Below are 14,124 nucleotides of genomic sequence, written 5' to 3' on the forward strand. Positions count from 1 at the left end.
TTTTAAATTAAATCTGGATATGACTCCCAACAGCTGCCAGGAGAAAATTAACAACAACAACTGTTCAAAGCTCTGGAAATAAGTCAAGCAATGTAAAAAAAAAGACAGATATTCATAGGTTCATAGGTTCATACTAGGCTATCTGCCCTAGGGCATTTATAAGCCTAGCCAGAGTGTGTGTGGCTTTCACCACCCCTTAGGATGAGAATACTATACCCATTAGTTTGCTGTGCCTCTGTCCAGCAGTGATACAGAGATGATTCCCGGGGTAAACCTACGATCTCCCATCCACTCATCAAGATTTCTCTTGAACAGAGTCAGTGAGGGGCTCTGCCTCACATGGACTGGGATTCTGTTCCATAGTGTAGGGAGTCTCTGGGTGATGAATCTGTCCCTCCAGCACGTCCTATTTATATCCGTGTTGAGGTTTAAGTCTCTTGCTCTTGTGGCTCTGGTGGATTTGGATTTTTTGAGGTGGAGCATGTCCATTAATTCCGGGTTGGACATGGCCTTGTATGTCAGGCACAGATCACCTCTGAGCAGACGGTATGCGAATGAATAGAGCTGGAGTTTCTTCAGTCGGGCATCGTATGACATATGTTTGAGCCCCTTTATCCTTTTGGTGAGGAACTTTTGGGGTCTTTCCAACTGCTGCAGGTGTCGGGTAAGGTACATTCTGAATAGGGCGTTGTACTCAATCATTGGTCTGATAAGTGAAGAGTACAGGGGTACAATGACTTCTCCTGATCTGGATGTGAATCCCTTCATGATCAGGTGGGCAATGTAGAAGGTCTTCCTAACCACTTTGGCAATGTGAGTGTCAAAAGAGAGGTTACTGTCAACTTGGGTCCCCAGGTCCATAAATCCCACATATAATCTATCATAGCAGTCATAGTTTGTCTTACACATCTGAAATACAACTCAGCCACTGACCCCAGCATAACCCACAATCAATAAAATAAAATGACAAAACTATAAATATAAAACATGAACAGTAATCTACTGTATTATACTAAATGTTCTAAAAATAGTAAATGCTGTGAATGTAAAATTTACAAATATCTGCCATAATACTCCACAGCTTTTCGACATTCATAAATCTCTCTCTAGCATGACCAGCTCAGTGCAGCAATGACAGATAATTTTAATCTATTAAGTACAAAAGTATTAATAAGCAAAACTACATAGCTATTAATGAATGAAACACACTATGTATTGTTGTTGTTCACATATTTAATTAAACTAACATAAATAACTATAAATGTGCACCGATATATAACCTGACCATAATTCTAGTATGTTCAGTGTGAACAGCACCATGGTATTACACAAGAAACATTTACTTTCTAGTGTTACTGTCAGAATTGAGAGGAAATAAAAGAAGGAAAGGATTTAAAGAAAAGAGGAAACAAACAAAAATATGCATTATTATGATGTAATACAGTATTTGTAAATCTTTACCTTGTAAATACAGAAGACCATATTGGTAAGTTATAATTTAGAAACATCATTCCATCAAATAATTAAGATAAAAATGAATACTGTTTAAAATGCTATAATTTATTTGTCCTTTGGTTTCTTTGTTTTTTCATTAGTCTTCCAACCATTCTTACCAGACAGTTTTTTTAATAAAGCAACACTTTAAGTCACGTCTTTAATTGGATCCAAATGTTATTCTTTTTAATGAAAGAAACAGCGTCTTCTAGACAGTCAAATGTTTCTGTCCTTCTGAAAGAAATATTTGATTTTAGCTGTAAGTAATAGTCATGTTTTGAAGCCAGACGTCTTCAGTTCTTGTGTTAACGGAATGCAAATTTTTCACTACCTTTGATGAGTGATCATTGTCAAAAAAAAACTATTAAATTGTCACCTATTTTAATTGGAGGGCTTGTCCAAGTAGATTTTAAAATTAAATCTTTCTGTTGACAGGATATAAATCTGATAATTACTAACTCTGAGAAGCAAATTTCCTTGTTTATGGATTTAATCAGGGATCTGTTTAACCCTTCAATTCCAAAAGACAAAGCCTTGTGTAAGATTAAGACTGATAGTAACCTAGAAGTTACCAAATTTGTCTCTCTCTTTCACCTTCATATTTTTTCTGGCATCCCGTACATTCTTATATTATTCCACTTGATTCTATTTTCTAGGTTGTCTATTTTCTCAGGAACCATACTGATTTGCTTTAAAAGAAATTCTCTTTGATTTTCTCCTTCTGACAATCTGCCACCCATGTCATTCATTCCTTCCTATATTCCAGGAATCTGTGTACTTTTTTGACTGACAAAGTTACTGATCAGTGCAATATATTCCCTGCAGTCTTCTTTAATTGAGTCTATCTTCATATCAAGTTTATCTTTATGGAAAGATTATTCATGTGTTCAGTAGAGATTGTAACTTTTTTTAACAAAAATGTCTTGGGAATTAGATTGGTTATTGTGTAGTTTAAACCCCAGAGATGTGCAGTAGCAAACCATCCCACAATCCAACTAAGTGGGCACTGGCAATGTCGGTGAAATATATCCACAGTCTGTGCCTTTTTAAATAAAGTAATTACAATGGAATGAAGGTTTAGAAGTCATATGAAACTATTCTAATGTTCCAAAGATTATGGTAGTAATCTGTTTTCACACACAGGGACATAAATAGTGTAATAAAGAAAGGAGGGGTAGTCTTTAACCCACCGTACATCTTAACTATCCCTGAGTTTCAGGAACATCCCTGATTTTGACTCATATTTTATCTCTGTCCCTTTTAATCCCACCCAAAACTGATGACTTTTACAGAAAAGGTGATGAATCACACCTAATAAATCATAATAATTAGAGTTATAGATTTATTTTACTTCAAAAACTGTATAATTAACATTCTTGCATTTTGTCAATGGGTTAAGTTAATAGTAGATTAATATTTTGAGTGTCCTGATTGTCTCTGATTATTTCAATTACAGTTTGTATGTTTTAGTATGCTGAAAATGAGTTGCTTTACTGAATACATATCCATTGTTGTTGTTGTGGCTGTTGCTTTTTAACATAGCAAATGCACAATGTTTGTGTGAAAATGAATATTGTGTAGTGTATTGAAGTCAATGAACACATGGCATCAACAGTCTTTGCAGTCAATGACACTACGTCCCCCTTGCCTGCCAGTTAACAATGGAAGACCCAAAATTTGATGGGGGATATTACACTACATAGTACCCACTAGATTTTGTACGTTTCACCTTATAGTTTTTTTTAAATAACTAACTTATTGTTCAGCATTTTGACAGGAATTTTGTGCAAGTGAAGAAAAAAAATTACAAACTGTTTCAGAATCATTTCTTGAATAGTTCTCTTTAATTAAGTGTCCCTACGGAAGATTTCAAGTGCAATTAGCAGTTCAACATCTTGGCTACGCCCCTCATGTATTCTTTCTACTGAAAAGTTGAATTAAATTCTTAAATCATCAACTCAACTGTTTAGAAGCTGCAACATTAGTCATTTGTTTGCAATTAATGTATGATATCATTGTTATATTTGTGTATTTTTACATTTCAACTTTGTATTCAAATTTTCAGTGGATCTACTTTGATTGTAATTGTTTTGTATGCAATATTGTGGAGCTTTTCTCCCCGGGCCTAAACTGAAAATGGGCTCTTCCTAGGCCCAGAGGACTTTCCCAGTCAAAAAATGCAATAAATAAATAAATCTATGTCATTCTTCCTATAAATTCCTTAATGTAATCTATTCAATACTCATTTCTTGAGTCAGTTTTCCTTTACAGCATTACTTGTTTTTATATATACTCTTGCTCTGTACTTCATACACTTAACTGAACTGTTTACTCTATTACTTAGGAACCACATTGTCTAGTATTACACAGCCTGTATGTCTCAGCATCGTTTGTGTTTAACTAAAATAAGCTAGCAAATAGGGTTACCACCTGCCCCACTTTGCGAGGGACAGTCCCTCTTTGGGCAGTTGTGTCCTGACAAAAAAAATTAAAAAATATTAAATGTCCTGAGATTTTACGACAAAGTTATTTCCTATATTTTATGTAATAGCTGCATAAAACAGTTATTATGCATCTAAAATACCTAAATGTTATAAGAAACAGAATAAGCAACTGAAATGCTACAAGAATAAGCTTTTATTTAGGCAAAAAAGTTAAGTTCTATCCTTTGTACTGACCATGGGTATTTGTCAGCCTGTAAAATCTGATGTTTGTCCCGAAAATGTCCCACTTTGGCCATTTGAAAAGGTGGCAACCCTACTAGCAAAGCTATTCACTGTCTTCTTCTTTCGGCTTATCCCGGTTAGGGATCACCATAGTGAATCATCTGTCCGCTCATGATTGGCAGTGGAGTTTTACAGTTTCGCACTCACACCTAGGGCCAAATTAGAGTGTCCAATCCACCTACTGCATGTCTTTGGTATGTGGGAGGAAACCGGAGCGCCCGGAGGAGACCCACGCGACCACAGGGAGGAAATACAGACTCCGCACACAAAGCACCCCAGCAGCAAAGCTAGTCACTGTAATTATACAAATGTAAATTGCACCCATGTTGCAAAAACGGCATGCTTTGTTTACAGTACCATTACAAACATCAAACACATAGAACAAAATACATACATCAGGTAGAGGTGGGCTTGTGCCAGAAATTTAAATTTTTGTACACACAAACTCTTTTACTACCCCAACCTACCTGGCATTTTACAAAAAAGACACATATTTCAACCCCCCCCCCCCCCACTCACTAGTTAATAAATCTAAACGGCCTTGTCAATGGATCTCCCTAAAATTATAACATTGTAATTATTATATTTTATATTACTTTTTTAGATTAGCATTCCTCTCTGTAAGCAAATTATGCACCGGTTGTGACAATTGTTAGTATAACATATCCTGAAAAAAGCTCAGTGATGCAAAGAAAAAAGTACTATGTACAATACATACATTAGTAATCCTGTTTGGCTACACACTTCAAATCAACTGTACTTGTTTATAACACGCGCGTTTTGCTATCAGTCACGTGAGACTGGTTACAGTACAGCATGGCGGCTCCCAGTGTTAGAATTTACTTCCTCATTAAGAGAGGTAAGACACGTTTTTGAAAGCCTGCTGGAAATTGGGTTAAACACGACTTACTTCAATTAAGGATTCATGCGTGCTGTCATTGTAGTTATAACAGTGTTGTTAATTTGTGCACGTGTTGTAGAGGACGTGACAGCGGAAACGTGAAGCTCAAGTTACTTTCTGGCAGATTAATGAGGACAATTATTTGTCATGTTAGTGATGTTTACAAGATGGTGCAATATTAATTACAAATTAACTCGCGCGAGAGCAACATGTGTTGGGAATACGCAGGTTTAAACCCCGAAACCTTGCTTTTGGAAGAAATTACGCAATTCTGTAAAAGTGTTGTAAACTTGAGTCTAAACGCAACTGTACCTCTCAATTGTTGATTTTCTTCGCTCTCAGATATACCGTTGTGTTTCTTATATTTACTGATTTTCCTCGTGAGATAACACTTAAACTGTCCACGCATAATTAAGTAAATTATTTAGGTACACATATACAAAGTTTCTTCTTTAATAATGGGGACATCTAGTTTTTGAAAAAAACGTCTGTTATTAGAGCTCTCCTTTTTCCACTGCTGAGATGCAAAGAGGTCCCGTATTCGCCAGTGTGTGTTTGTGTGTCAAGAAGTTAAACACTGCTAAAGTTTGTTACAAGACGTCATAAAGTTTAAAATGTACACATTTCTTGCACTGTGATCTTCTGCGGTTTTGAAAAGGATCGCTGGTTTGTGTTAAATACCCAGTTTGCATTTATGTTGGAGCAAAACGGGATGCACCCGATCAAGTAATTCGTAAGTTGCATGCATTAGCTAGAAAGATACACGAGTATGTAGTATACTTGGCTGTCGGTCATGCAACTTCACTCTTGTAGCAGAAGTCAAGACACTACAGTGAAAAAAAAAATAATACAAACTTAACGTGGTTAATTGTTCTTGGTTTTAAACGGAATTTGCTAAGGTTTTCACTGTTTGTGACAGTCTTTTAAATTGGTTTATCAACGTTTTGTTGTGCTTATTAGATACCGATACCTTGTTAACTATTGCAATTGCAAGTCATCATCACGCCCCGTTTCTGTAGTTTCCCTGATCATTATGATATGACATTGACTGCTTTGTGTGTGTGTTGTTGCAGAAAATGGACCCCTGGTCGAACCTAACTGGTCAGCAGATATTTGATTAGCAGTTCGTTGTCCATCATACAGAAGCACGTAAATGTGTAATAGCCATCGTTTTTATTGCCACAATTTTATTGACTCCTGTCATGAGTTGGCCTCCTTTTCAGTTTTAGTTCTCTGTCTGATGACATCTGAGTGATGGCATGGTTTTCAGTTTCCTTCGACCCTGAATAGTATGAACAGGGTATTAAAATGAATGAATGTTTTCTTGACAGGCGCATGAAAATCCGTGCAATATGTTATCGTCACCCGGTGACTGCTTTCCCCCTTTTGCATTTTCACTTGGGATGTAGAATGGCTTCCGTTTATGTTGACTTGAATTATTCTAGAGAAATAACATAGCTTTGATGATACATACATAACCTCAGTAGGTGTTTTGGCAGCAGTCAGCACCTTTAAAGCGAGTAAGCAGAGCAAAACAGCAAAGGAAACAAAAGGAGGGATTAACTGGCAAATGCTAATTCATAAAAGTAACCGCTTATGAAGTTATAAAATCAACTATGGAAATCACACTGTCCACACACCAAATAGGTTTTTGATAATTTTAATAGCAGAAACATCTAAGTCATGTGGACTTAGTAAATCTGATTCCAGTAAAGCATCTGGTGGACATCTTCAGGTTATGCAACCAAAGTAACAAATCTGTAACGAAGACCCGCATGTGCTTTAAGATGCACGCTCGTGTTTATTTTTCTTTCGTTCACTGTTTGACAATGATGCTATCTAGTTTTAGTAAGGTGGAAACGCTGTTTTTTATTTCTATATACGAGGACAAGAAAACATATGATATACTTGTGCTTGTAAATAAGATTCCTTTTGACGGTTTAAAATAAGAAAGATTTTAACAGTTTAAAATAAAAAAAAAAAGGTTTTCGGGCCACTCTACCAAGAGCTATAAGATACTCTTATGGAGATTGGAGGATTTGCATGTGATACAGCAAATGCTTTAGGCAAAAGTCAGCGTGTTATTGGGTGCAGGCATCATTACACTCTGTGCTGAAATGTGTCTTAGATACCTGGTACTGCTTGTGTTCCATTCTTCAGAAAAATGTGTTTTTAAAATGAGCCCTTCATTCTGTTAGCATTTTCTGTAAAAGATAAATGCTATTTGTTCCAGGCTTTATTGTTGATTATTGGAGGCTTTTTCTATGTTGTATTAAGGACTTCAGAGCAGTATCTTTGATGATTTTAACTCAGTTTTGTTAGGAGTCATGAACTTTTATCCTTGCTGGGAGAGTGCAGTAATTTCAATGGACCATTTGCAGGCACATCCCGAGCAAATAGAGTCACATAAAACATGAACAGAATATATTTACAGGTACAAGAATATGCTATAAAACATATACACATTTGCAGATTCCATTTCATTTATTCTGATGGCATTTATTTGAAAAGTAAGAGATCCTTATTTCAAGTTTTTATCTTTGCTTGATTATTTGAGATTTTGTACCCAGTTGTTGTTCTAAGAAGTTCATATCATTATTTCTTCTTGTTTTCACTTTGGCATGCCTGGAGCTTAGAACTCTGTACACATAACCTTACGATTCTTGTAACATCTCCACAGAGGATACCCAGTAACCCTTGTAAAGTAGTTTTTTTTTCTGATTTCTTACATACAGAATTGAATGGGTATGTTACCTTTTGACCCTGCTTGTACTATACGTTCCAGATGTTTATTTTTGATGGGGCAGAACTACTTAAACTTATTGTAAGTGGAAGACTGATATGCCAAGTTGTCTTCTGCAATGCTGTTTGATTGCAATGATTAGGTTCATAGGTTGAAACTGGGCTATCTGCCCGAAGGCATATATTAGCCCAGCCACGTTGTGCGGTATTCACCACCCCTTTAGTAGTTCCCTAGACCCTTGTACTAGAAGCTAGTACCCTTGGCCCCTATCTAGTAGTGCTGTTGGTGTGATCCCCGGTGTGAACTTTCTGTTACCCATCCACTCATCAAGGCTCCTCTTGAAGAGTGATAGTGAGGGGCTCTGTCTTATGTAGATCGGGACCCTGTTCCATAGTAAGGGAAGTCTTATCCCTCCAGCATGTTCTATTCATAGTTGTGTTGAGGTTTATATCCCTAGAGCGTGTAGCTCGAGTAGATTTGGTTTTGCTAAGATGAAGCATGTTCAACTGATCATTATTAGTAAAAAAATACGAGCACTCATAAAATCAACTAAGGCCAATTTTGAGAGAAAAATTGCCATGGATTCAAAGGACAATCATAAGGCCTTTTTCAGCTATGTTAGGAACCTGGGTGGAAACTCCCAGATATGCTCAGAATTAGTCCAAAATGATACAAAAATCACTGAACCCACAGACCTTGCCAACATACTGGCAGACAGGTTCAGTGCAAACTTCACCCCCCTCTCCCCCCCTAAAGGAGAGATAACTATCCCAGCCGAGTGTAGCCTCCCGGACATCTCAAATGCGCAGGTGAAAGCTGCTCTCTCTAAAGCTAAAAACACAGCATCAATGGGACAGGATGGTGTCCCCGGCTGTGTGCTACACGAGCTAAATGAGGAATTAAACCCGCACATAAGGCAGCTGTTTAATCTCAGCCTTACCACAGGATACGTGCCCAAGGAGTGGCGTATGGCAACTGTGGTCCCACTCCACAAAGGCGGCGCCTCTACGGACCCTGGTAATTACCCCCATAAGCTTAACAAGTCTAGTCTGCAAAGCTATGGAGAGGATCATAATGGAGCTCATAAACAAAGATATAGGGACTTGCAGACATTGGACCCGACCCAGTTTGGCTTTGTCAAGGGAAGATCATGCCTTTTGAACTTGGTCGACTTCTTCGAAACAGTCACCAAGGCCATTGATGAGGGAAAGGCAGTCCATACAGCCTACCTTGACCTTGCAAAGGCTTTCGACACAATACCCCACTGGTATTGTAGAAAACTTACCAGCTTAAATGTAAACCCATATGTCACAAGATGGGTTGCAAACTGGCTTAAGGACAGAACCCACAGGGTTAGAGTTGCTGGCGCTGTGTCAGACTCCAAGCCGGTCACAAGTGGTGTCCCACAGGGCTCGGTCCTTGGCCCCCTATTGTTTGGCATCTACTTCTCAGAAGTACAGGCCAACATGGGAGGACTTTGGCTGACAAAGTTTGCAGACGACTGCAAACTGGGCGCCATAGTGGAAAGTGCATCGGACACGGATATCCTTCAGAAGGGACTCACGGAAACAGATAGTTGGTGCCAGAGCCATGGCCTGAAGTTAAATGCCAAAAAATGTATAGTCATACCCTTCGGGAAAAACAAGGTAACCCCAAGCTACCATATAGGTGGCAATCCACTAAGCACAGAAGAGGTTATCAGGGACCTGGGGACCCAGGTTGACAGTGGCCTTTTTTTGACACTCACATTGCTAAAGTGGTTAGAAAGACCTTCTACATTGCCCACCTGATCATGAAGGGATTCACATCCAGATCTAGTGAGGTCATTGTTCCCTGTACTCTTCACTTATCAGACCAATGATCGAGTACAATGCCCCATTCGGGATGTATCTCACCCAACATCTGCAGCAATTGGAGAGACCCCAAAAGTTCCTCACCAAAAGGATAAAGGGACTCCAAAATCTGTCATATGCTGCCAGATTGAAGAAACTCCAGCTCTATTCAGTCGCATACCGTCTGCTCAGAGGTGACATGTGCCTGACATACAAGGCCATGTCCAACCCGGAATTAATGGACATGCTCCACCTCAAAAAATCCAAATCCACCAAAACCACTAGAGCAAGCGACTTAAACCTTAGCACGGATATAAATAGGACGTGCTGGAGGGATAGATTTATCACTCAGAGACTCCCTATGCTGTGGAATAAAATCCCGGTCCATGTGAGGCAGAGCACCTCGCTGACTCTGTTCAAGAGAAATCTAGACCTGTGGATGGGAGATCGTAGGTTTACCCCGGGAATCATCTCTGTGTCACTGCTGGACAGAGGCACAACAAACTAATGGGCACAGTATTTTTTCATATAAGGGGTGGCGTAAGCCACAAAAATTTGGGCTAGGCTTATAAATGCCTTAGGGCAGATAGCCTAGTATAAACCTATGAACCTATGAACAATTCTGGGTTGGACATGGCTCTGTACGATTGCGGCATTATTTTGAAAGAATGGCTTCCTAGATTGGTTACAGTGTTGCACCCTTTGAAAATGTTTTACTGTCTCTATATCTGTAACTTATGGAATTGCCAAGATTTTTTTTTTTTCAAAGGGAGGGATGTAAAAGTGAGCAAATCCCATCTTACAGTGTGGACTGTATGAACTGACAGTTTTTCCATTGCCCTTTCAGTATGCATCCACAGGGGTAACATGAAGTGCAGCTTTTCCTAAAACCCTTTACCCCATCTCTTGAATGTCTGTCAGCTGTACTGAAGGGAATTTGATGGGAATCTTTACTTACAAGGTATTACCGTTACCATGTTTAGCCCTTCAAAAATGGCCGACATGCCTTTGTTATGTGGTCCAAGTGAAATGTGCGTATTCATTGAAGGTTTGCTTGAAATTCAGAGGTTTGTGTGGAAACAGCCGGAACTCATTCATTTCTTTTAATCCTCCATACCCACTCTTTAGAACCTCTGTGGTAAACATTAACTGTGTTGTTTCACTACAGAAGAATATACTAAATGTGTCAGACAACTCTTAGGTTCATAGGTAGGTACTAGGCTATCGGCCGAAGGCTTATGTAAGCCGAATCAGCAAGGTTCCATAGCTTACGCCACCCAAGAAAGTTATTTTCCTGTGCCACTGTCCAGCAGAGACACAGAAGTGATCCCCGGGGTGTATTTCCTACTTCCCATCCACTCATCAAGATTTTTCTTGAAGAGTGCTAATGAAGAACTTTGCTTGACATAGATGGGTAGCTTGTTCCAGAGCATAGGAAGTCTCTGGGACAGGAATCTATCCCTCCAACATGTCCTGTTTATTGTGGTGACAAGGTTTAGGTCCCTAGAGCGTGTAGCTCGGAGGGATTGTGATTTCTTTAGGTGTAGTATGTCCAACAGCTCTGGGTTTGGCATAGCTTTATATGTTAGGCAGAGATCACCTCGGAGTAGGCGATATGCTATAGAGTAAAGCTGGAGTTTTTTGAGGTGGTCAGTGTAGGGCATTTGTTTGAGGCCAGTAATCCTCTTTGTGAGGTACTTCTGTGGTCTTTATAATATTGTGCCAGGCAACCTTTTATACTAGTAAAATATCTGTTGTTTGAGACTGTTTGATTGTGTAGTTTTAAGTTGTGTTTTCAGTCGGGTCTTAAAATAACTTCCTACATTTACATAATGTAATCATTACGTCCAAAATGTTGTTAGACCTTAATTGCATAGTGTCTTCTGCAGTTGTCATCTTGCATACCAAATGTTGAGAATGCAAATATAATCACAAATGTGAGAGGATGCTGCACTGCACTGCACCTCCCCTCGATATCTCATCTTCCCTGGTAAGGTCTGACCATGAAGCTGTTGCTTTTGAAATGAAAATCATCTCTGTAACCTCAGTAAAATCAGTAATGTTTTGGAATTATTCCAAGGCAAACTATCTTTCATTTAAGGTATGGTTTGTCAAAATTCAAATACCCCTCTAAACCCTGAGAACACAGCAGCTTATGCTGATTTTCTCTCAGAAACTCTGTACAACTATGTCAATGGCTGCGTAGAGGCTACTATGCCTACCGGAGCTAGCCCAAGACACAAACTGCCGAGGTGGCATCCCAAATTAAACAGGGTATACAACAAAAGAAAAACAATTATGGTAAAAACTAGGAAGGATAATTCTTATAAAGATAAAAAGTCTGTCATCAAACTAAACAGGCAACTATGAGGGCTAATTAGATTTTAAAAAAGCCAACTCTGAGGTTAAGATGGCCTTCCAAGTGAAGGATAACTATAAGGCCTTCTTCAGCTATGTCAGAAACCTCAAGGACAGCTTGCAGCAATGTGCTGAACTGGTAGTTAATGGTGCTGCATTCACCAAGTCTGGCGATATAGCAAACATGTTAGCAGACCAGTTCATTTTCAACTTTGCCAGCCTGTAACCTGCAGCCATCCCCCAAGAATACCATCAAACATAACCCCTTCAACTATAACTAGAGAGCATCTACTGGCTTTACTCACTAAAGTCAAGAACACAGCCACAAGGGGCCCAGATAACACCCCAGGATACCTCCTGAACAGTCTGAAATATGACATATCAGGACCCTGTAGTCACTATTTAACTATAGTCCTAAAACAGGCTTTGTGCTAATATAATGGAGGACTGCGGCAGTCATCTCCCTTCATAAGGGAGGGCCTTCAACAGATCCTGGAAACTACAGACCTATTAGTCTGACAGTTGTATTTGCAATGCCATGGATATTGTCAAGAGGGACACAGGAGATCTCCAGGGGTCTATATTATCGAAGAGACATTACAGCGAATGCCTCTTCATCGACCCTAAAAAAGCAAACCGCGAATTACTTGAATGGCCGAGTCAGCAATTTTTTTTCATGGGGAAAAAAAATAACTGATCTGTCCAGAAACTAAATATCATTAAAAACTACTCAAAGTGGGGGGCTTTGCCCCCCCCCCCACAACCCCCTAACTAAATATGCCAACTCCGAGATCAAACTACAGTGGGGAAAGGGGAAAATTTACATTGATGGCCAAGCGATGTTTTTCCTTAGGAAAAAAAAAAAAATCACTGATTTGGCCATTCGTGTAATTCGTGGTTTGCTCTTTAAGGGTTGATGAAGAGGCATTGCTGTAATGCCTCTTTCATAATATAGACCCGACCTCCAGATACTGGATCCATCCCAGTTTGATTTTTATTAAAGGAAAGTCATGCTTACTGAACCTGTTGGACTGCTTTGAAAAGGTCACTGAAGTAATAGATGAAGGGAAAGTGGTGCATACTGCCTATCTAGATCTGGGCATTGTCAACAGACTTACAGAACTGTGCATAAACCTCTTTATAATACAGTGTATAGCTAGCTGGCTCACTGATAGAACCCAAGAGGTTAGGATTGGTGAGGCTGGTCACCAGTCGAGTCCCACAGGTCTCTGTGCTGGGTCCGCACCTCTTTGGCATGTACTTCTGAGATGTCCGAGCAAATGTCACAGGCCTCTGGTTGACCAAGTTCACAGAAGATTGTAAACTGGGAGCAGTCATTGAAAGCCTGAAGATGAGAACAGCCTTCAGGAAGGTCTAATGCAGACAAATACTTTGTCAAAGCCATGGCTTAAAACTCAATGTCAAGGAATGCATTATAGTACATTTTGGGATGTCTGGCACCCCAGGTAATTATGTCATCAATAAAGCACCCCTAAAAGTTGATTCACTAGTCAGGGATCTGAGAACTCATGTAGTTAGTAATCTAGCCTTTGACCAACATTTGCCAAGGTAGTAATAAAATCCTTCTGTGTTGCTCAACTTATAAGTAAGGGCATGGCATTTAGGCCCAGATATGTCATCGTACCGCTGTACTTAGCCTTCATCCAATCCATCATAGAGCAATATGCAGCAATGGAACATCCACAAAGGTTCCTTTCTGAAAGAATACGGAAGTAAATGAAATCTCCTATGCCAGTCACCTCAGAGCTCAAACCTCAGATACTCTGTATCATACAGACTGCTGAGAGGTGATCTTTGCCTGGCATCCCTTGACCCTGTTTTGATGACTGCTTTGCTCATCCACAAAAAAGTGCATCAGAACTACTAGATCAAGATACCTAAATTTTGCTTGTAACATAAATTGGACATGTTGGACAGACAGGTTTCTCAAAATTCCTTTTCTCTTGAACAGGAACCCCATCCATGTTAAGCAGATTTTCTCCCTAACCATATTTAAGTGCAACTTGAACAATTGGATGGGTAATCGGAAATTCACCCCACTCCAGTGCT

The 14,124-nt window shown here is 39.3% G+C and overlaps 1 protein-coding gene across 3 annotated transcripts in view; it reads left to right on the plus strand.

Annotated features, from left to right (window-relative positions):
- The first annotated feature begins 4,985 nt into the window (after window positions 1–4,985).
- METAP1D (methionyl aminopeptidase type 1D, mitochondrial) overlaps window positions 4,986–14,124 on the plus strand; it is a 1,999,572-nt gene continuing 1,990,433 nt past the window's right edge. For 2 of the 3 annotated variants that reach the window (XM_044075535.1, XM_044075537.1), the window contains exon 1: window positions 4,986–5,079. In XM_044075535.1, the coding sequence (XP_043931470.1) occupies window positions 5,037–5,079 (43 nt within the window). In that variant the 5' untranslated portion in view covers window positions 4,986–5,036. Of the gene's footprint in view, window positions 5,080–5,660; window positions 5,855–14,124 lie in introns of those variants that run through there. The other variant, XM_044075536.1, reaches the window with a different exon arrangement.

This window comes from Protopterus annectens, chromosome 6.part1, assembly GCF_019279795.1.
Source record: "Protopterus annectens isolate FY-2018-M chromosome 6.part1, PAN1.0, whole genome shotgun sequence".
Taxonomy (NCBI): Eukaryota; Metazoa; Chordata; order Ceratodontiformes; family Protopteridae; genus Protopterus; species Protopterus annectens.